This window comes from Cryptosporidium ubiquitum (genome assembly GCF_001865345.1).
Source record: "Cryptosporidium ubiquitum isolate 39726 chromosome Unknown contig_20, whole genome shotgun sequence".
In the NCBI taxonomy this organism is placed as follows: Eukaryota; Apicomplexa; class Conoidasida; order Eucoccidiorida; family Cryptosporidiidae; genus Cryptosporidium; species Cryptosporidium ubiquitum.
In genome coordinates this window covers 497,362-520,439 of record NW_021639828.1, presented here as the reverse complement: position 1 = coordinate 520,439, position 23,078 = coordinate 497,362, and the positions used below count along the sequence as shown (strand labels likewise).

The following is a 23,078-nucleotide window of genomic DNA, read 5'->3' as shown; positions in this document are numbered from 1 at the left end:
ATAAATAAAGAACTAGAAAAGAAAATTTATCTATAATTATTTTGAGTTATTCTGTTTTACATTAACAATTATTATTAAAATTACTATTAATCATGCTATTTTTGTTTCTTCTGTTTAAAAAATCCCTTTTTAAATTCAATATTTTAGCAAGTATTTTTTCTTTCCAATATATTCTCTCAACACGTCATCTTTGCATGCATTACCACTTATTTACCCACATTTTGAGACATGTTCCCGCCAAGCGGTACCCTAATCAATAATAATGAAAAATGTAAATTTTGGATGATTAACTAGGTAGAATTCGTAGAAAAAACTGAAGAATAAAGAAAAGACAGCTTCTACGTTTATAATCTAAATTTTTCAACTACTAAAGACTTTATTAACTTTTTCTTTTCTTCAAGTTATTCCGTTTCAAATGGAAACCCAAAGCACACCAAATTATGAAAAACACACAAAATAAAGCTAATTCTATCTTTTTCCAAGATAGTAAATTTAAAATACCTGAGATCAAAATCATTATTTTCCTCTTAATTACCCTCTGTTTCGGAATTCTAAAAAATTCCCAGTTTGCTGTATGTTCTGAAATAAGAGGACCTATAGCTAATTGCAAGAATGCCCACGATAATTACTATTATAAAAAAGCAGGACTAGAGCAATTGTCTGAGGATAAACTTTATAAAGATAACAAAATTTTTGGAGTTGGAAAAAATATCTTTCCTGAACTAATTAATGAACTTGCTGAACTTCCTGAAGTAACCAAAAATTTGCTATTAACAGGAAAATTTGATAATACTGAAGATTTCTTCGAAAGTTTGGTATATGTTGAAAATGATATTGAGGATAATTCTGATAATCAACTCTATTCTGCTATAAATCATGATGGATCTATGCTTTTTTCATTTAACGCCAGAGTTAGGAAAAATGCAATTGTTCCAATATATTATAAAAGACCAGTACAAAAGGTACCATTAGAAGAGAAACTTACCTATTATATTCATCCCTTATATTTAATTGCAGACTTCCTTGAGACTGATATGAGCTCAAAGGCTATCTTGGACATTATTGAACCTCTTATGCATAATATTACTATGTACAATCACGAATACAAAAAGAGAAATCTTATTTACTGTAAGAAACTTAATAGTATTAAAAGTAAAGTCTTGGATACTGAAGGAGGATACCATATACTACATAATCTTATTAAGCGTAAAAGGAGTGGATCTTTGCGTATTCTTAAGAAACTTATTCAATATGGTCTGGATATTCACATTTTTGAAAAGTTTCCTCAATTATTTACCCTTGCTGTAAGGAAATCCAATCATTCAATAGTCAGATTCATTTTGGAAGAAATTTCAAAAGTTACAAATTGTTCTAAAAGTGAGCAAACCACTCTGGAAAACTCAGGCCACAATTTTAATTTCACTATCAACTCTAATTCATCTTCTAGTTTTAATATTACCAATATTTCATCTAATCATACTAATATATATTCACCCCCTAACGAATACACTAGATCATCAGTTATTCCTTCTTCTCCTTCCTCTTCCTTAAACTACTTAAATTCATCACCTTCATCAATATATTCTACTTATTCCACTGAACAGAAGAATATTAACTTTGATTTTCTCAATAAATTTCAAAATGATGATTATTCTGCTTTATACATCCACAAGATCTATGATCATTCCAGACACAATCATTTCCATGATCATTATAATCAGTCTAATCATCACTCTACTGCTTCTGGAGGTAAAAATATGAAATGTGATCAGAGTAATCTGGTAAATATGGTTGACAATTACAATCATACTTCTCTATTTTATGCTGTTGAAAACAATGATCTCGAAATGGCTAAAATCTTGATTTCAAATGGGGCCTGTATTAATATGTGGGATCCTAGAACCGGTCAAAATCCTCTTATGGTAGCTTTGGAGAATCACAATGGAGCAATGCTTAGTTTAATTATGGACCATGGAGGTGATCCTTTAAGAATTTCACCTATTTCAGGTCTCGATGTAATGGACCTTGCAATTAAAGAAAATGATGGTAAAATGATTGAAAAGATTGTAAATCATAATAATTATGACATTAACACTTCTGATAATGATATTGGATCCATTATTTTGGAATATGCAACTTTTCAAGATAAGTCTGAACTTAAGCTTATAGGCAAGACTTTCAAGAAACATCTTAATCGTGATTACTTCTTTAAACAACTCAAAGATTATGAGAAAGAGGCAAGACATGTTCTTGATATTGTTAAAATCCGAATTTCAGATTCATTATTAAATAGATTGCTCAAGATGGAAAGCAAAAAGAAAGTTGCAATAATTTGTCAGATAACTGATGAAGATGGAAGAGGAGCTCTATGGTGGTCCGCTTACTATGGTAATATTAAGCAGATACAATATATACTTGATTTTTATAGTAAAGCAATACGTAATAAATGGGTTGGATATCAGAATTGTAATCCTCACAAGGATGATAAGTACGGTATTTATCCATTAAATTTAATAATTCGTAAGGTTTTAAAGATACCAAAGAAACTAATTATTGACATGCTTCAGTTTAGAGATCCACAAACTAACTCTACTCTAGTTTTACAGATTCTCACCAAATCAAAACAACCTTTAAGAGCATTAAAGAGTATAATCCATACTCTGAAAGAAAAGTTTAATATCTCATATTCTTTTATTAATATTTGGCCAAATGGTTCTAGTATAACTGACCCAATATACTATTCAATCAGGAAAAAATTACCCACAAAAGTTATTTACTATCTACTAGAAATAGCTGTCAAGTACTCTGAGGAGGCCATGGGAAGTACTTCAATTTGGAGAAGAAGAGTAATTAATTCTGTCCATATTTTGAAAAATGTTAAGAATGTGGATATATCATCCATGTTACAACTCCATGAGAGTCATTTTTTACATTTTGATCATCAAGATGGTAACATATTTAATAATGACTTTAATGATGATCTAATGCTTTCTCTTAAGAAAAAGCTGATTAGGAATATGCCTGACAAGAATGAACGGAAACTTCTCAAAGAGCCAAAATTATTCTTTACTAATAATGGGGTTGGGTCAAGGAATATATTTGATAACAAATGGAGAACTAACATCAACTTTCTCCTTCAAAACGAAGATTCCCAGGCAAAAACTCCGTCTAATACTATTCCTCCTGAGGATTTTCCTTTGGTTATTCTCCCTCCAAAAATTAGGTCAATATTTTCAACTAAATATGCAAAAGTTGATAATAGCCCTGAAAGCATTGCAAAGATTATTCTTGGAAGAGGTCCTTCACACAAATCAATTGAAAACATCAGAAAACTAATTGAGTATGCTATTGGACTTGGTTCTGATGACTTTCAAGATTCAAATGGATATAATTCTATTCATTCCTCTCCTTTAAATATGAGTTCTTTATTCAAAACAGGAAATCCAGGAAAAATATATACTAACAAAAATTCTTTTGGGAGTAACTCAAATATAGAAAAAAGTCAAATTATTAAAAATGGCAATGGCCAAATATTTAGGAAAAACAGTAATGACGATCTTGGAGGTCGCAAATCTAAAAATATGATAAAGCTGGAAAAAGCTATTGGGAAAGAAATGAACGACGGCTCTTATTCCAATTCTAACTTGCTTAAATCTAAATTCAAAAAGAAAAATCATTTGGATACCTATGATCAAGAAATTGGTGAATATGAGAGTACTGCATCTAGCTCAGAAGACTCAAAACTTTCTTTTTATGAATTGTCTAATCAAAAATCTTACTATTCCCATGAAACTTCTCAAAATACAGGAATGTCATCCCTCTCACATAAACGCCAATTTCCTTTTTCATCATCTTCCCAGTCAACATCTCCAGATATTTCTAGCCAAAGTTCTGGTTCAAGTTCCTCTTCCTCATTACCTCCTTCGTCTTATACTTATGCCAATTTCATCCCAAACCACTTTCTATATCCTTTTGGAGAAGCTAGCACTGATGCAATTTACTCTATTGTCAAACTCAGGCCTGAAACTATTGGTGAAATCCTTACTAGAGTCAGTTACAAATCTCCCTCAGATGCCATTCGTATTCTTTCTTTGTTGGATGCCCTTCCAAGCGATTTCCCGCCATTTAATGTGCATGCATATTCCCCTCTACAAAGGGCCGCCACAATTTTGTATAAATATAAAGGTCAAAGAGACACTTTACCGGTATTGCATGCATTATTGTCATCAAGATTTGTACAATTATTTTCTTCAGAACAGCTAATGGAGAGTTTGAATTTGCTTGCTTTAATTGATTACAAGCCTTCAAGTACATTGGAGCTATTTGGAGGAATACCAAATTATTGTTTGTATTATGGAAATAAAAGTGGGAATTTCAGGTATTATTATTCAAAAAGTGGTTACTGGGAAATGAATTCTTTTTCAAATGAAAAGGGGACAATAGATGACAATGATTTCGATTCTTCAATTGGAATTGATCATAAAAAAGATCATTTTGAATTTGGAGACCAAAGTTTTGATACTTTAGAAGAAGAAAATACTCAATATTGGAATTTTAAGACAAATTATGAGAAGAATATCAAGTTTAATATGAATGATAATGAAAATGAAAAAAACAATATAGGAAATAATGAAAGCCTTAGTGCAGATAAGATGAATAATAGTTGTCCAATCAAGTTGATTATAATAGAGAAATTGAAAGAAATATCAACTCTTCCTTGGGAAAAGAAGCTGACAGATTCTGATATAATGTTTCTTATACTTTGCTTCTTTACTTTATTAGTATTGTTTTCTGTATATTTTAATTCGAATTTAAGCTTTCATTCAATGTTTAATTCTATAAACAAGAAAATGATAAAGTATTCAAATCAATTAAATTCTGAAATACCTTTATCTGGCGTAGAATGCAATTTTGCTATGGATTTTGGTTTGGTTTTTATGCTAAATATTCCATTTCCTTCAAAGAATAATATAAAAACAGGGCTTTGGAATGCTATAAAAGCTTGCTTTTTAATTAATAAAGTTTCTGATTTTCCAGTAAAAAAGTATGGAAATACTCACGAAAATCATTATGAATCAATCCAATATTCATTTGTTTCACTAATAATAAAGTTTTCAAATTTCTTTAATTTAATTAAAATAATTTCAATTTTGATTTTTTTTATATGGATTGTAGTTTTCCAAATTTACGAAGAGATTGTATGTTTCATAATACTTACTTGTATTGCAATTATTATATATACTTTGCATGGATTTAGAATTGATGAGAATATGTATAACCAATTAAGTTCTTGTTTTAAGTACAACAATGCTTTATTATTACCAGAGATTATGATTCTTTATGAACAAACAAATAATCAAGTAATAAGAATAGCAAAAAAAGCAATCAACCTTCATAGTAACCTTAAAAATGCCAAACTCTCTCAGAATCATGATGCTAAGGAATTATCAACAAAGCAAATTCAAAAATTTGAACTTTCAAAAAATAACTTTTATCCAGAAAATACTTATACAGAGATTCCAGAAATTGGGTTATTGGAAATATCAAAATTTTGTTATAATAATGTAGAGAAAATTTTCAAATGTTACCGTTTACTATTCATTATCCAAGTTGTTTGTTTAATACTTTCTTTTTTAATCACCATAAAGTTACCTTTTAATTGCTATAATAACCCAGAATTTGTAATCTCTAAAGACTGGAAATATAGTTTGACAAATATTTCATTTATTTTCAATAATATAAACTCTTGCAGGAAACTTTACCAATTTCAATATCCTCATCTTTTTCAAATGACCAGATTTTACCCATTAACAGTATCAATTCTTCATTTTATAGCATTTATATATTATTGGCAATTACTTTCAATGATTTCATCCCCTATTTTATCAATAATACTTGCTTTATACCACTTTTATTCACTTGCAAGTGTATTTAGTTCTGCTATTTCAACTCCAATTAGTATTTTACTTCCAAATGCTAAAAATAGCAAACTTTTAATTTCTCAGTCTTATTCATCAAAAGAAATCAGCAGAACCAATTCAGTAAGTACTCCTTTGTTCTCTGGAGAGAAGCAACAATCCAAAGATAAACAGTCTAGTTATAATAAATCTTTGATAATTGATGAAAAGAACTCAATAATAAGCTCAAATGGATGTAATTCACCAAGCCATGTTAATTTAACGAAAAACTCTTCAATTAATTCTTTAAAAACTCAAAGTAATTCCAATATCAGGTTACAAAGTGTGGGAGAAATAGCAAACCCTGGATCTTTTGATATTTCCAATATGAGAAACCAGAGTGGAAATAACAGAGTATGTCATAACTCCGATAACTTATCTTTAACCCCACCACATAATACTTTAAATATACTTCAAAATTCAAATCCAATTACAACAAGAAGTTTTATTAATAATCAAAGTCCTGAAATCAGGCTAAGTAATTTCCTTAAATTAAACCATTACTCAACAGAAATACAGTACCAAGATTATGAACACTTTGAAATGAATTATTCCAAGATTTATCCTTATAAAATTGAGAATAATTCTGAAACTTCATACTACCAAGTTCTTGAAGCACAGATCTATCCATTTTTTATTTGGGCAGACTCAAGAAGAGCATCCCATAGAATATGCAAATATTTTTGGAAACCTATTGACTTTTTTAAAGACGTTCTGGCCATTGTAACTATTTCTTTTGCAATGATGTACTACTATGTCGAGCTTAAATCTTTGCCAATAAAAACTATAAGATTATGGAATTTAGTTCCAATCTTTACACTACTTCTTTCTGCATCATTAATATATATAATGTATATTATGATTAAAATTCACAATCTAACTGTTGAATTTTGGCAATGGGTACCTGATGTTTATGATATTCTTCCTATATGTTCAAATTTATTGAACTCAGTCGAAACAACCATGAGATTATTACCATTTCTTACATCACCATTTTATATTTTAAATACACCAGTAAAGTTACCTTTACTTTTTGGTTCAATTTTCATGATTGTAATATCAATCAATTTTAATTAATTAATTCAAGCAAATATCAATTAGTATATCGATATTTATATATAAATTGTACTTCAATTCTTTATTTATGTTTTTTTTATATTTATTCGGTACCTTTATTTTTTATTTTGCATGCATTTATGTCTCATTTTTGTGTGTATGACATTAAATTTTGGCGCGTGTCGGCTTTTAATAGTACCCACATTTTTTCTAATATTAAATCATTAAAATGATATATACAAATGTATAAATTTAAATAAATAAATATACATATAAATATACATTGATATTTATTTATTTATAATTATTTTTATTAACAGTATACACGTAATTACTTTTTTTTTTGTTTTGCAAATTCTTTAATTAAGGTAAGAAGTTGTATTTATTCATATAAATACATAATATATATATATATATATATATTGTTTTTATATAAATATTTATTTTCAATCATAATCTGCATTTCTCAAGTTGATTTCCATATTACTGGGTATATAATTCGTTTAACAATCTTATTTAGTACTTGTATTTTGGGAAAAGTAAATGAAACATTTTGGCTGAATTCTCATATTTCATAATAAGTATCTATTATAAGTCTTAACATGGGTCTTCAAATACTTCTGGTATATACATGATGTAAATATTAATATTTATTTGAATTAATTTGTCATTTTATAATATATTATATTCAATATTTAAACTACAGATGCATTTACGTGATAATTCAATTTTAATACCAACTTTATTAAATATATAATAATATCCAAATTATTAAATAACTTTTTCACCAACTTCCAATGATGAGTTTAATTCATCTTAATCACAAATTCTACAAAACCCTTCTTACTTTAAGTATTTTATTAGTATTATGTACCGGTGAAATAATTAGTTCAAAAACAAAAAGAAAATATGGATATAAGATTCATGAAAACACAAAAGTTGCAGAATCTGACTATTATTCAATAAATAGCCGGTCCAAATTTGAAGAAAGAATTGAAAATTCCAAATTTCCTCTTGCAAAATACTCTGGTGATCGTTTATCTGCTCCAGTTCAACTATTAGAATCGATTATAGCACGAGATATTGGTAGATTTATTAATATTTCCAGCTTTTTATCAAAGATTGGATATAAGTTTGGAAAAAGTAATCATTCTGAAACTCCATTGACTGCTGCATGCAAAATTTCTGGAGAAATTGGATATTTTTTTGTATCACATCTTCTTTCTTTAGGAGCTTCTGCTGATGTTTATAGTGATTATGGATTTACTCCACTTCTTTTGGCTTGTAAATATAAACATAAAGAGGTTGTTAGGTTATTAATTGAAAAAGGAAAATCTCAACTAGACTGTACTGATTCTGATGGAAGAACTCCCTTGTTCTATGCAATAAGCCAGCTTGATATAGGATTAGTAAATTATTTGCTTGAAAAAGGAGCTAATCCTAATTTTAGAGATATATTAGGAAATACTCCACTTATTCACGCATTAATGGTGAATTTTAAAGAAGCTGTTAGTTCTTTATTATCTTTTGGAGCATTTCCTTGGATTAGAAATTATGCTGGTTTTGATCCGGTTACCTTAGCAGTTCTTGAAAATAGAATTGGAATTCTTCCAATATTAATTAGTTCAAAAAGATACTCTCTTGAAGAGTTTAATATACGAAAAAATATTCCAGAATATCACCATTCGGCTGCAAGAAGACTTTTATTAGGAATTAAGTATTATATCAGAGAACAGATACTCTTGGAATTACTTGAAATTGAAATATCACTTGAAAATGTGGTTTTATGTTCTGCTTCTGATCAAAATGGTTTAACTATTCTTTGGTGGGCATGTAAACTGCATTATCCCAAATTTATCTTCAGATTATTGGAATTCTACCTACAGGCAAGAAACTTACCAGAAGGACATATATGCAATCCACATAAAACTGGGAATAATCAAATTATGCCAATTGAACTTTTAATTACACATTTATATAATGAAGAGCAGCCATATGGTTTTTCCTTTAGAAGAAGATTCATGGATCTGATATTTAAAGGAGCTTCTTTTAAGACAATGAATACTCCAAATATTGTTTTAATGAATATATTTGCTCTTTTATTTATGCTTGATCCATATTCAAATAGATCTTTTTTGATTCAAGCACTATATTCTAATAGAAGTATTGAAAGCCTTACAAAAGTACTCTTTGGGATCCCAATGTATAATTCAAAGCCTGATCTTCAAAGTATCACTCAAATGTTAATTTTGACCAAAAAAAGTGAATTAATGAATAGGTTTACCAATATGATTAAAACCATAATTTTTATCCTTGTTAATAGTCATAAAAACCAACTTCAAACTCTTCAAAATCAAAATAGGGATGAAAAAGACCAACAACAACAATCTGTTTTACTTTTAACCTCAAAAATTGTTTGCATTGTCTTCAAAAGAAATCTCGTCAAATATAAAGATGATGATACGGGAGAATTCTTCCAAAAAAATATTCTAAATCCTTTCATTTATCCTCTATTGGTTATTGGAGAAACCAATTCTTTAGAGGAATCTAATTCTCTCAGTATTAGTATTCTTCGAGGAAATAACTTGTTAACGAGATTTCTCACAAACTTATTCAACCAATGTATTGAGCAGACTGTGACTAAAATTCAATTCAAATACAAAAGACTTTGTATCAAAGCATATCAAGGAGCACTAAAACTTGCTTTAAAACAGTATCAACCAGCTGACTCCAATTCTATATTTCAGAAAAATGTAGATCTTGCTCTCTTCACGCTTTTACAGAATAGGCCAAAGGTATTTAATGATGTTTTGCTTGAACTTGACTACTGCAAGCAATCTGAAGAGGCTATTGCTGTTAAACTCTTGCAATATGTGGTCACAGTTTTTTTACCAAAATTGTCTTACTCTAATAAAAGACTTTTCAACTCTCAACTGAATTTGGATATTCGAAAATGTACTTCGGAATCCCAAACAGCTTTGAATAAGCGTTCTTATGAGTTTTGTAACCAATATTCAAAAAATAATTCCAAGGAGAATAGTAATTATGTTGAGTCGTCTGCTCTTCCCTTTCCTACTCACACATATCACTTAACAAACAATGATAAAATTTCATTACTTGAATTTTCCACAAAGTCTTTAATAAAATATAACTGTGATGTAAGCACTCCAAGATTTGTAGATTTGCTTTTGCTTTCAACCTGGGAAAATCTGGATTTGCTTTCAAATTGGTTTGTCACAGAAAACCATCTTAGAAGAACTATGGACTTTCTTTTAAGATCAGTTGTACCAGAGTCTGTTCAAATGCCTAAACCTTTGTCATTGTTTGCTCTTAAAATCTTAGGGTTCTCTCCTTTATTCTCAAGGTTTGTGCTTCGTAAGCATCAGATCAATGAAGGTACCAAACCATTTTACAACTTTGTGATTAAAAGAAACATAATTTCGGAAGCTATAATTAACCATCCTTCATTTAAATCAGACCGTTCAATTGATAATAAAATTACTGCCATCATCTTAATTAGTTTGGTTATAGCCATCCTGATCTTATTAACTGTCTTAATTGTAAGTGACAGTCCTTCATCTTATAAGAAAAGGTATCTTAGAAGCAACTTAAATAGAGCTAATACCGATACTTCCATCAAATCTGGCTATAAATCATCAAATAAATCCATTATTGGCTCTGAACAAGACGTAGTTGTTGAGACATTATATAATACTTATCATGATGAAGGATCCATTAGTTCCCTTAATTCCTACTTAGAAGAAACGACGAACTCATACAAAGTAGAAAGAGGTGTGAACTGCAATACAAATGATAATTCCAATCATAGTAGCATTAGTAATACCAGTAATAGTGGCATAAATGTTATTAATGATTCTAAGCACGACCAAAGTTGTGATTTCCATTACAGAGATGATGATATAAATTATTCTGGTCAAAGCTGTCAGCAGAATCAGAGTGTAGTAGAAAGGAGCAAAGTCTCGTTTATATTGGTTACATTTAAAGCTCTGTTTGGCTGGGTCATGTCAAAGTATGTTATATTTGCGATGAATCTTTCATCCTTTTTGAGTGCAAAAAAACAGATATCTCCAACTTTTATTCTTGCTAATAACCTGCCTATAAAGTCCAGATCATGTTTGAAAGCATTATTATTTGGATTGAAGTGTACCTTTATTGGATATGATGCCTTTGAAGATATCTTCTTTCGAATTAGAAAATTCTTCAATTACAAAACCACAGGAATACAGAGAAAAACCAATACTTTTCTTTTTCTTGGATTACTACGTTTTTTAATTTTAACCCTATCAATGTACTGGATTATTTCTTGTAAGAGTATTGATTTATTGATAGTTTCAATTTACCTTTCTTTACTTTCAGCCATTTCAAATGCTTCTTTATCTCTAGCAAGCATTTCAATTCACGAAAGAGATAGACTTTTTCATCTTTTTGTTCCATCTACAGTTGATCTTGTTGATTCAGTAAATTTGGATTATGGTTATCAAAAAGAAGTATTCGAATCATATCCTGAGCTTAGCCCTGAGAATCAGATAGACTTTTCAACATTGAATGCTAATCAGCCTTCATCAAATGTCTCACCTATATATGATGATAAGATTGTACATATCCTGGATAAGTATGCAGACTCTCTGCTTACTCCTTCTCCTCGACTAATTTCTTCTCAAATTGGTGGGCAGTCGCCACTCCAGTCTTATAGTCCAGTTAATCAAAATACAGATAATGGAGGCTCTGGTAGTAAAAATTTTGAGATAATTAATCAAAGTTTCTGGAACAAAAAGCTTCCTACACACAAGTACTGGGCTTTAAAAGATGTTTTCCATGAGTATTACTCAATTTGGATTAGTTCAAAATATTCGGGATTGCTTCAGGCTCAGAACTTTTCTCAAAACAATAATAGTGGTATGATTTATGATATGGATCTCGCTTCAAACAGCCATTCTCCAAATAGTAATAAATTAATTTCTCAAAATCCATTCGAAGCAATTAATTCTTGCATATTTTTCTCAGATGAGTACTTTTTTTTCAACTCAAACAATGTGAGAATTGCATCTAGTAGTAATATTTGTGGAAATTTGGGAATAAATAATAAAAATAATAGCAAAGTTAACTCCTTTTCACAGATCACAAACTCAAATAATAGCCCTGTAAGTTACCAGAATAACGTAAGTTCAGCAGAATATTCCCCTGTTTTAAGTAACAATAGTCCAAGCCAGATTAATAGTCTTTATTTACAGAATGCCACAATTGAGCATCATATCCTTTCAATTTGTCAGACTGAGTTTATAAAACCAAATGACTGCAGAATTTGGTATATAATCCAATGGTTAATTTGTATGTTTATTACTCTTTCATTTTACTTACTTTCTTACTTTGATCAGAGAAATCTATACTATAATTTTCTTCAATACCCAGATAAATGGAAAAGATTTTCTGAATCAACTATTATTACAGTATTCTTTGAAATTATATTAATTTCACACTTTGCTCTTATTTTATGGACATTTTTGAATCCTCTGGGATTTTTGTGGGTATTAATTATCCAAAGATTTCGTGTTTTCTTATACATTATTAATAATCTTTTAAAACGAAGAAAGAAGCGTAAACTTACAAATATTAATGAGATTTTAATATTAAGAGAGTTAACATTCTTTATAACAATTTGGAATTACATCATTTCAAGAAACAATGGATTTCTTCAACTCACTCTTTACAATAAATACTTTAAATCTGCGTATTTCTTCTTTTTGGTTTTCTTTACTCTTCACTTCTTTATTTTGAAAGGACAATTCCAACTAATAATTCGGTCACAACTATTCTTTACTTTATTTACATTTGTTATATCACTTATGGTCTTAATTGCTTTAATATTTGTTTTTATTCTACTGACAAATGTTGTTACAAAGAGCATTTCTTCTTCAATCAACTCAATTCTTCACACCTATTACCATAACAAGCTCTTCCACTTATTCCTCAGAAGAGAGATTTCCATTTTAACAGCAAAAAGGCATGATGCTTTTCTACATTTTGACTATTACTAATTAATTAACTCATTCTGTTAAAAAAAAAATAATGAAATTTTTTTAAAAACATTTAATTTTTAATATTCACCTAAAATGGGAAATTCCACAAATATGTTTTGCATGCAACATTGCATACTACAATTTAATAATGCAAACATGAATTTTGACACGTAATGTAAAAAAAATTAACAATATATATAGTTTAAAAAAAAATATTTTTTTTAAAAGAGATTCTGTTAATGAAAATCAGTTACAAAAATGAATTGATTTGACTGTTGAAGTTTCAATATTGGGGAGAGATTATTTTATTAATTTTATCTAGTTTTATAATTAATGATTATTTCTACAATTCACTTTATTTTTCTCATTTGATTTTATTGATTTAATCATCGTTTATCATTTAAGTATCACAATTTGACCATTTTACTGTATCCCACATCCCCCTCCATATTTTAGATGCTAATTTTTTTTGAGATTTCGTTCGGCGCCACACCTGAAATTATTATTCACTTTTCATGCATAAATTTGCCACTTACTACAAAAATTTGCATGCATTTAGGCGGCATTCCGTGGCGCCTAGTGCATGTAAAATAAAGTTTTGCATGTGGTCAGTATACCGGTGGCATTAGTTTAAAAGCAAAAGTTGTTTTTAAGGGGAAAAAACATCAGAGCATTTAAAGTTTAACTTGATGAAGGAGGAAAGGAGGAGAAATCAATAAATAATTTTTAAAAAAAGTTAATAAACTTGTGTTACTTTTCTTAGGATTAAATTCCCAGAGATAAAGGCAAGAAATAAAAATAATTGTGGATAATTTCAAAAAAAAGTATAATATTTATTATTGCAAGGTATTCATATAAATAGAGGAATATTAAGACAGTTTCAGAATTTTTTTAAGATATTTGAGGTGTAAAATTGTTTAAAATAGAATTTGAATACAAATAAAAAGAAATATATACAAGTGAATAAATCTATTTAAAAAATATTTTCTGCTTAGCAAAGTTCAACCTAAAGTAATCAGTTAATTAAGTACAGTTTTTTCACAAATAATAATAAACAGGACAGAATACCTTTGTTTTAATTGGGTTTCAACTATTAAGTTTTTTATAGTTAAATTATTATGGAAAATTAAAGTTGACAAAAAATTTGAATTTTACTGCATTATTATTAATTATAAAAATAGTGGTAATAGCAATAATAAAAAATAATATTTAAAGTTTTGGTAATAAATTAATCATACCAAAATTAGTTCCTTAAGTCAGTAAGTAATAAGTAAAATCACAAGAAAATGATTGAAGAGTCAAAAATTGACGGGGAATTGGTATCCAAAGAACCCAAAATAGAATTGGAATGTTACATTTCTCCAGAAAACTCCCAAGTAATTGGGACTGAATCGGAAATTGATGATTGTTCTAATAATGAGCAGGTTTTCAATAAGTTAGGAGATCATAATGAGAACATTATACACAATTTTGATCAAATTAAGGTATTTTCTCGGTCTAATATGGAACAGGTAAATTCTCAGTACCTTTACTTAACAACTACAGCTAGCAGTAGCGATCAGGTAATTGATCACTGTAATCCAGCCTTTCCTATCAAAGAGCTTGAAGAATGTAAAAAGTCCAAGAATGAGTCAAATCCAAATCTAAATGATGTAAAAACATATGAAAATGCCAAAAATTTAATCAAATTTAAAATAGAAAAGTTTAATTCAGTAATTAAGGAAGACAAAGAAAAACGTAAAGTAATTGTAGAATGGTTGAATAATAACGAATGGTCTTGTAAACAATGGAGTTGTAAGAAGTTTGGTAAAGAAGGAGCTGCAAAAAGAGCAATTCAGTTTTTAGAGAAGATACACGGAACCACAATCAATTGTTTACCTGAAGGTTTCTATTCTACCCTTTTGAAAATTGGATCTTTAGAAGGTAGTAAGTCTTCCTATTCTAGAAGGAAGTCAGCGGATTACTCTGAGAAAAATGCAAACAAAAGGTCAAAGGTTAACCAATATACGGGAATCCAGGAATTGGATTCATCCCTGACTTCCTCCTCACCCTTTAAATGTCACCAAAATCAAAATTTTCACGAACCTCAGATGGTCAATTTAATTCAAAAGATTATGTTATTGTTTTCATCTCTTGATACTAATTCTTTTGAACTCAAAGAAAAATTTATATGTGGCCAAACTAAAATCCAAGAAAGTAGAGAACTTCAATGGGAGAAATTAAATTTAAATTGTAGAAGACAACTTAGAAAGTTGATACTGGAGAATACTATAAACAAAAAGTTTTCATTCAAAGAGTATGGTTTGTTATTGGATCAGGCTTCCCAAATGCTTGGGATTAATCAGACTGAAAACGATGAATATCATTCAGAGGATAGGACTATATTTGATTCTATTCTTGGTGTAAAGACTGTGAAAGAGGTCTTAAATAAGACAGTGAAAAGTGACCTGCAGCTTTTTTATGCAATAAAAGATATCCTTCAGATTATAAAGATGAGTGAAGAAGGAGTTGTTGAAAACAAAAATAGTGAAATCAGCTCTAGTTATTGGAACAATTTAATAGAAAATGGGTCAAGAATTAATGATGATTTACAGTACTTATTAGAAGGAGGTCTTGCTGGGTATTCTTCTGTAACTTGTTCAAACTATGGAAATGGATTCTTTCAATTTAATTGTAAACATAACTCAAGCTTTAATGAAAGAATCAACTTTAATAAAATGATAAACCACAAAAATTCATGTATGAATTTGCTGCATACAAATATCCAGGAAAATGGTTATAGATCTGTATATCCAACTTATAATGAAAGGAGGATTGCCACTAGGTTACAAGGAAAAGTTCAAAACTTGGATAACTGTGAATTTACTGGCGTTTCATCTCAGAAATTACTGGAAACTAATTCAATCCTTAGTGACAGTATTCCAGTGAATGAATATCAAATTGAGGCTTCTGAAGCTGAACACCAATCTGTAAAAATGTCAAATGGTATTTATACTTTATTAGACATGAAATATAGGGTCAAAGGAGGACAAAGCAGAGAGATTCTCTGTGATATGTTGGGAAATAACAAAGTTTATCATGATGAAAACGTTAACAATAATGTTAATAGTGAAAATGAAAACCAGTTTTCAGAAAAAAAGATAAGAAAAAGGAGATCTAATTATTATCCTGAAAATAACAGAAAAGTTCAAAGGTTAAATCCAGAAAAACAAGAGTTAAAAAAAAGCACAATAGAGTGGTGGAAGAAGCCAAGAGGTTGGAAGGTGACTTACTACAAGGAAGGCCAGAAATATTCTCAGATCTTTAGGGTTTCATTAAATTCGACAAATATAGAAAGAGAATCGCAGTATAAACTTGCTTATAATTTTTACCTATCAACTCGGGAAGAGGGAAAAGAAGAGGTTCAAACAAATAACGAGAATGATAATGTAATTAATAATGGTAATGGGATAAATACTATTTTTTGTGAGAATATGATGAATAATGTTACTGAGAAATTAGCATCTTCTAATTTCTTATATAATATTCCAAACATCATTAATACTTCAAATTTGATACAAATGTTGAATACAAACATTAATCCAAGAAATATAATATCAAGCAACGCCCCATTGATCGGAAACATTCTGCCTTTGAACTACTGTTTAACTTCTTTATTTAGAAGTTTTAATCCTCCATTATATGGTATTGGGATAAATGGTGGTTCTAATATACAAAGTGATGAAGGCTATAATCATTTAAGCATGGAAAATCATGCTAGAGCATACCCTTCTACACAAATATCTTGTCAACCCTATACACCTTTTATTTCATCAATAAATCCATTTATAATACCAGTATTTCCATCTCTAATACAAAATCTAAATTTAATTCAACAGAATAATAATAATGTAAATACTGAATGGAATGAATTTCCAGTTGGTTCTACAGAATTACCACCAAATAGCAATATAATTAATAATAAAATTGAATAATCAGGTAATAAAGTCAAAAACATAATGAATTAGTTTGGACGGATATACCTAAATATATATATTAATGCATGATCATGTATTAATTAATCCAAGTGTTTGATACTGCTGAAGCAGCTCATCGTACTTTAAGTATTCAGTATCAGTCATTAGGTTAATAATTTCATCATCAATTTCAGTAATCTTAAAGATTTTGTCCTTAATAGCAGATACTGAAAAAGTTGGTTCTTCAATCTTAGTAGGAGATTTTGCAGAAGAACTGGCTGTGATAGATATCTGGCTGTGGGATTCCAGACCAGTACCCTGTATATTATTGGAATTATTATTATTATCATTATTATTATTATTACTACTACTACTAGTAGTAGCAGTAGTTTCAGTATTATTATTACTTGGGTAATTACTGGAAACATTTGAAGAAGAAAGACCATTTAAGGACTCTCTTTTGATAGCAATCTTATTTCCACCAGTAAGCTTGGAATGATGATTATTGGAGGTTCCAATAAGAGAGCTTGTGGTTTTGGTCGATAATTTGATTCCAAACTTTACTTTAGAAATTGTATGCTGAGGAAGTGTTTGTGTAAGAGAGGATGATGATAGGGATGGAGATGAGTTAAGGTTTCTTATACCAGGTGATTGTTGATTAATGTTAAAGTTACTTTGGTTGCTATGGGGAGAAGAGGTATTTCCTATTGAAATTGGGGTTAAAGTATCATTAGACAAAGAATTCTGAATACTTCGGTCATCAGAGATTTTACTGTTATTATTTCCATTACTATTACCATCATCTATGGCGTTAGTAAGTTTCATCTTATTAATACTGTTATCATTTTTGCTTTGATATGGAGGAAAGATGGGAATATGCATATTTTTAACAAGTTCTAAAGAGTTGGAGAGAATTTGAAGTTGTGATCTGACTCTTTCGGCTTTATCTTTGGCAGCATTTCTAAAAGAAGCAGAATCAACAGATTTGAGTTTTTCATTACAAAATCTGCATAAGAATAACCCATCATCTGGATTTAAATCTAGTGATAGAGCCTCAAGTGAGGAATACTTTGCATTGCATCTATTACAAATTAATTCATCAAGATTTACAGCATCCTTAATTTCTTGATCAATCTCGTGAATAATAGTAGTGTATTGCCATTCAACCACAGCTGGTAAATATGGATTAATCCTATAAAAAGATGGACCAATCCTATTAGAAGGTAGTCCAGTACTACTATTGTTATATGTAGAATTGGACCCAGTTCCTCCTTGACTTGAAGAGTATTTACTCTCTAAATCTGTAGAAAAGTTTAAAGTACCAGTATTACTAATGTTATTCTTATTTAAAGATTGTTCAGAAGTATTGCTTTGAGATCCATCGTTAGATTTCTGATCCTTAACAACAATTAAATCTTCTTCTAGTTGTCTTAAAGCTTCTCTTACTTGCCTATCAGATAAGTTTAGTTTGTTAGCAAGATCTCTATCTGTGAAGGACTTTTGTTCTCTGATTAAGCAATCTCCAACTATAATAGCTGGGGAATCATAAAATAATCTTAGTAGAATTTGCACAAATGTTTTAAAGTTCTCTGGGTTATAGGGAAATTGTTGGATATCACAATTGCTTCTATTTGAATGTAAGTTTTGTTTATTCATATACAAATAAAATGACGTCTTTATAAGTTTAATTTGAATATATCGTAATTAATTAAAGATATTTATATATTGCTACTAAGTGGTATTGTAAATAAGTAAAGCCAGTAAAAATCAATACAGAGCTAATATTATTATTGAAACATTAATGAAATTAAAATAAATTGGGCAGTTAATCCTTAATATAATTCTTTTAATTAATACCTTATTAATATTATAATAGTTATACAAATTTTAGCTTAAACTTATTGGTAAACCAAAAAAAAATTACTAAGAGTAAAATTTATACTTCTCTAAAAAATCACCTGCTCTTAAAAATTTTTCCTTCTTTTAATCCCTTCTTTAAAATAATAGTCTTCTCTATATACTAAATTATTTTTTTTTCTTGTTACGATCTTGAATATGAACATCATGGCGCCAACTTTTTGGCGCCAAAATACTAGAAAACTTTTTGAGAGGAAAAATGACATGTAGATGGAAAAGTATAAAAGGCAAGTATTTAAAATAAGTAGAAAAGAGAAATATAAATTAAGTTATCTTTTCTTATAAACACAAGGTTTAAGTAGATTATGGTCAATGTAAAACTGATTTCCACAATATAAATCATGATTCGACATATTTGCAAGTTTTAAAGATTTAAAGTTTTTGGAAATTCTGTAAATCCATCTAAGCCTGAGTCCATATTTGTATTTAAGGTTAGAAAAGTAGTATTTATTTTTTTTCGAAAAATTTTTAAAAGTTGGACTTTGTAGATGATTAGGAAAATTTGAGGGTTGGTAAATGGGGAACGGTTTCTTTTTAAATATAAACTGAGTAAAGTAGTTAGTAAGGTTGATAGGATCTTGAATAAGCTCAAGATTGAGCTGCTTTTGTAGATTTAGAGCAAAAGATTTGGAGTCCTCAATTCTTGAAGATACCTCTGCAATGATGAGAATTCCATTATCTTTGAGAGTTCTGCATGCTTCTTTAATGAATAAAGGCCAATCAGTACCCATAAGACTAAGGCAGAAAACTGCTAGATCTAAGACTTTACCGCTTAAAGGTATATTTTTCATATTACAAATAGTGATATTATATTTTTCAGAGATTTCTTTGGGACAATTTAGGTCAAAAGAATAAACTTTATATCCTTTAATATGTCCAAAAGTTTGGCCTATCTTGCCTGTCCCACATCCAAAATCTCCGATAATCCTAAGATGCTTATTTTTTGAAATGTAGTTAATTATACTATCTAGAGGGTCTACAGGCCAAGATTTTTTTTGAATTTCATAACCTTTGTGGTAGTTCTCGAACATATTGTTATCTTTCATATATTCACTAAATGCTTTTTCACTATCACTAGTATACAAGAACTCATTAATCTTTCTAAATAAGCTTCCTTGAAGTCTGTTTGAAATTTTGTTGTTTCCATTCTTATTTATAACAGGAAAACTATTTAGGTTCATTATATTATTTTCTCTAATTTCACTATTTATGCTGTCATTATTTATTAATTTATTACTTTCATATTTACTAGCCTGAATACAATTAGGTTCAATAGCAGCTTTTGAACTATCTTGCTTCTTAGTTCCAATATTTCTAGTACCAAGTCCTGTTTTAGAAAGTCCTGTCCCTTTTGTTGTCTTCCTATTTTTGCCTCTTATGCTTAACATAGTTTTAATAAAGCAAATTTTGTTTGTTAATTAATTTTTGAAACAATACCACTTTCTTCTCTGACTTCTATTGAGGTTGAAAGTTTTGTGAATAATTGTATTCTTTCAAATATTATATTAAATGTTCAAATCGTAAGGATACCATTTAACTAGAACGTTCCACCTGTCACAATAAATACTCAAAATAATTCAACTAATTTATATTTTGTTCTACAAATATTTCAAATTTCACAAGAAATAAGTACCCAACTTAACCCTTACTCGCAAAAAATACTCCCTTTTCCTTTAATGACCTTTTATACCGTCAACTCAAAAGGCGGGCAATGCCCCCGCCTTTTGGAGTATGCATGTTAAAAAATATTGCAAAAAAAACACTAAACAATTTTTCTTTTTTTATGAATAGAAGAAAATAAGTCATTATCTGAGCTTGAGGAAGAAGACATTTTTGAGTCGTTTTCGTTTTGTTTCAGATCGTTTCGTAAGCATTTGAAGAAGTTACAATTTGAAAAGTCTCTCAAGTTTATTAAAGAGCCAAAAATTTCAGGGTTTAGTTTAATAGTAGATATGTAACGTGATTCAGAGATTCCCCAGAATTTCCTGGAGTTTTCTAACTCTGAAAATTTGTGACAAGAACATTTTGTTTTAAAATTATCAGAATGGGAAATTTTCTTTGAAGATAATTCCCAATGAGCCAACATATTCATTTCCTTAATAAGTATATTATAGGCGGGAATAGGAAAGAATTGAATGTGCTCATCCAGAATAGTAATTAATTTTGAGTTATTCTTCTTTTTATTATTTCCATTATCGTAGTTCCACTTAAATGCATGAATAAAAATTCGTCCAATTGAGAGGCGAATAAGCTTTTCAGATATAACATAGGGGAGTCTTCTTTTACAAAATATCATTCGAATTGCTCTTTCATTATCATCTACAAGCTCAATTACTGCTCCTAGAACAGGCTTAAAGTTAATGGGCTTTTTTAGATCCTCTTCATAAACTGGTTTTGCTATAATAAAAATAAAACCACAAATATTTGGATCACTTAGAAGTTCTATAATATCTTCAACTATCTTGCTATCTTTGTCACTAAAAGTTAGGTCCTGAGAAAAGCTTCTCACAAGACCTTCATCCAAACTCTCAAGATTGTCAAATATTAAGTTAAAGACATTATTTTCATCTTTGAAAACATTTAGTTCTTTTCTGTACTCTTCAATTTTGTAAGAAAAGCTTCTATAGACTTTTTTCTTTATTCCATTCCTGGTGTTATCATTATTGTTTAAAGGTAAGTTAAGTAGAAATGGTCTCAATTCTAATTCGGGAAACAAATGATCTCCAATACTAAATACTTTCTTATAGCTAATATCAAGCATTATTTTTCGTTAGATAAACTTTTCTAATTATATCAAATGATTATAGTATTATTGTGGGCCTTTCATATACCCATAAAAACTCATACATGCTTTTACACGTAAATATTTATGTTATAAATAAACGTACATTTAAATATAATTATATACATCAATTGTATTTATTTATTTACAATTATTTTTTTTGGATTAATTACTCATCAAGTTGTGGGATTTTATGGTTTTTATGGTTTATTCTAAATAATTAAAATTTTTGCTTCTCATTCGCATTAGTTTTTTGGTGTTTTATAATTTTTCTTATTAAAAGTTAATCTTTACTTTTATTTTAATACGTGTTATTTATTCTAGAAGGTAATCACGGCAGAAATGGCTAATTAAGGCTGAAATTACTTGAAAATTTCCTGAGAAAAAAAAACAGAAATAACCGTCTTTGTTACGAAATCCAGCTTCTAGTTGATTTGGCTTAACTATACTCAGCTACTCTGATAAATTATTTTCCCACTAATCCCTTTACAACTTTTTTTTCACTTTCAAATAAATATATTAAATTATTTTTATTGTATATTTATTTATTATATATATTAAGTATATACACATATTTATTATATATAATAAATAAATATAAATTTTCCCGCCAATGGCGCCAACATGCAATTAATAGTAATTTAGAAAAGTAATAATTGAATTTTGAGTATTATGCAATTAAGGAGAAAATAGATTAAAAAAAAAAATCAGTTAAATAAGGTTCCTTATTTTTAAGTTTTTAAACAATATTCTGGCCGGGATCTCAAGAGAAAGTTGATTTTCTTTTAAAAAACATTAAACTAGAAAATAAAGATGTAATTTTTTACCAAGAAGCATTACCTAAAATTACGTTTGGAGTAGAAATTGTAAAATAGACTGAAATATGGAGATCTGTGATTGGATTAAAAACATTGAAATGGGTGTTTTGGCTGCAATTGAGATCACAAGAAATAATATATTGGAAAATACCACTAATAGCATCAATAATACTGACTTTAACATTATTGATGAATACGACAAGCTATATAATAAAATTGAATCTTTATGTAGAGACCAAAAAGAATTCTATGAGTATATATTGGAAAATTCAGATAAAGATAATAATTATTTAGAGGGAGTTAAGGAATACCAGGAAAGAGTCAAGTTAGAAAAGATCACTCAAAAACTGGAGAATAGTAAAGAATACTTAAGAGAATGTATAAAAAGTGAATTACAGAATATCAACTATATAGAAACGTTAATTATAATGTGGAAGCATTCATCATAACTTCGGAAAAGAATGTCAATCATTCAAATTCGTTTGTAGTTAATATTTAGGATTCATTGGGCTTGAATTCATTAAAATAAAAGGATAATTAAGCACTCTTTTGTA

At 28.9% G+C, this 23,078-nt stretch overlaps 7 protein-coding genes across 7 annotated transcripts; 4 read left to right on the top strand and 3 right to left on the bottom strand.

Annotated features, from left to right (window-relative positions):
• Positions 1–440: 440 nt before the first annotated feature.
• cubi_01544 (ankyrin repeats containing protein) lies at positions 441–7,034 on the top strand (the record flags this gene model as incomplete). Its single annotated transcript, XM_029018556.1, has 1 exon — positions 441–7,034. One exon carries the CDS (start codon positions 441–443, stop codon positions 7,032–7,034), a length of 6,594 nt encoding a protein of 2,197 aa, XP_028873783.1.
• A 776-nt stretch (positions 7,035–7,810) lies between these two features.
• On the top strand, positions 7,811–13,069 carry cubi_01543 (ANK repeat-containing protein; the record flags this gene model as incomplete). Its single annotated transcript, XM_029018555.1, has 1 exon — positions 7,811–13,069. The coding sequence occupies one exon, from the start codon at positions 7,811–7,813 to the stop codon at positions 13,067–13,069; it is 5,259 nt and encodes a 1,752-aa protein (XP_028873782.1).
• Positions 13,070–14,337: 1,268 nt separating this feature from the next.
• cubi_01542 (uncharacterized protein) lies at positions 14,338–17,025 on the top strand (the record flags this gene model as incomplete). Its single annotated transcript, XM_029018554.1, has 1 exon — positions 14,338–17,025. One exon carries the CDS (start codon positions 14,338–14,340, stop codon positions 17,023–17,025), a length of 2,688 nt encoding a protein of 895 aa, XP_028873781.1.
• Positions 17,026–17,097: 72 nt separating this feature from the next.
• On the bottom strand, positions 17,098–18,663 carry cubi_01541 (transcription initiation factor alpha subunit; the record flags this gene model as incomplete). The annotated part of the gene is made up of 1 exon (XM_029018553.1): positions 17,098–18,663. One exon carries the CDS (start codon positions 18,661–18,663, stop codon positions 17,098–17,100), a length of 1,566 nt encoding a protein of 521 aa, XP_028873780.1.
• Positions 18,664–19,193: 530 nt separating this feature from the next.
• On the bottom strand, positions 19,194–20,312 carry cubi_01540 (RRP8P like methyltransferase; the record flags this gene model as incomplete). The annotated part of the gene is made up of 1 exon (XM_029018552.1): positions 19,194–20,312. The coding sequence occupies one exon, from the start codon at positions 20,310–20,312 to the stop codon at positions 19,194–19,196; it is 1,119 nt and encodes a 372-aa protein (XP_028873779.1).
• Positions 20,313–20,686: 374 nt separating this feature from the next.
• cubi_01539 (uncharacterized protein) lies at positions 20,687–21,685 on the bottom strand (the record flags this gene model as incomplete). The annotated part of the gene is made up of 1 exon (XM_029018551.1): positions 20,687–21,685. The coding sequence occupies one exon, from the start codon at positions 21,683–21,685 to the stop codon at positions 20,687–20,689; it is 999 nt and encodes a 332-aa protein (XP_028873778.1).
• A 904-nt stretch (positions 21,686–22,589) lies between these two features.
• Positions 22,590–22,973, top strand: cubi_01538 (uncharacterized protein; the record flags this gene model as incomplete). Its single annotated transcript, XM_029018550.1, has 1 exon — positions 22,590–22,973. The coding sequence occupies one exon, from the start codon at positions 22,590–22,592 to the stop codon at positions 22,971–22,973; it is 384 nt and encodes a 127-aa protein (XP_028873777.1).
• Between the last annotated feature and the right edge of the window lie 105 nt (positions 22,974–23,078).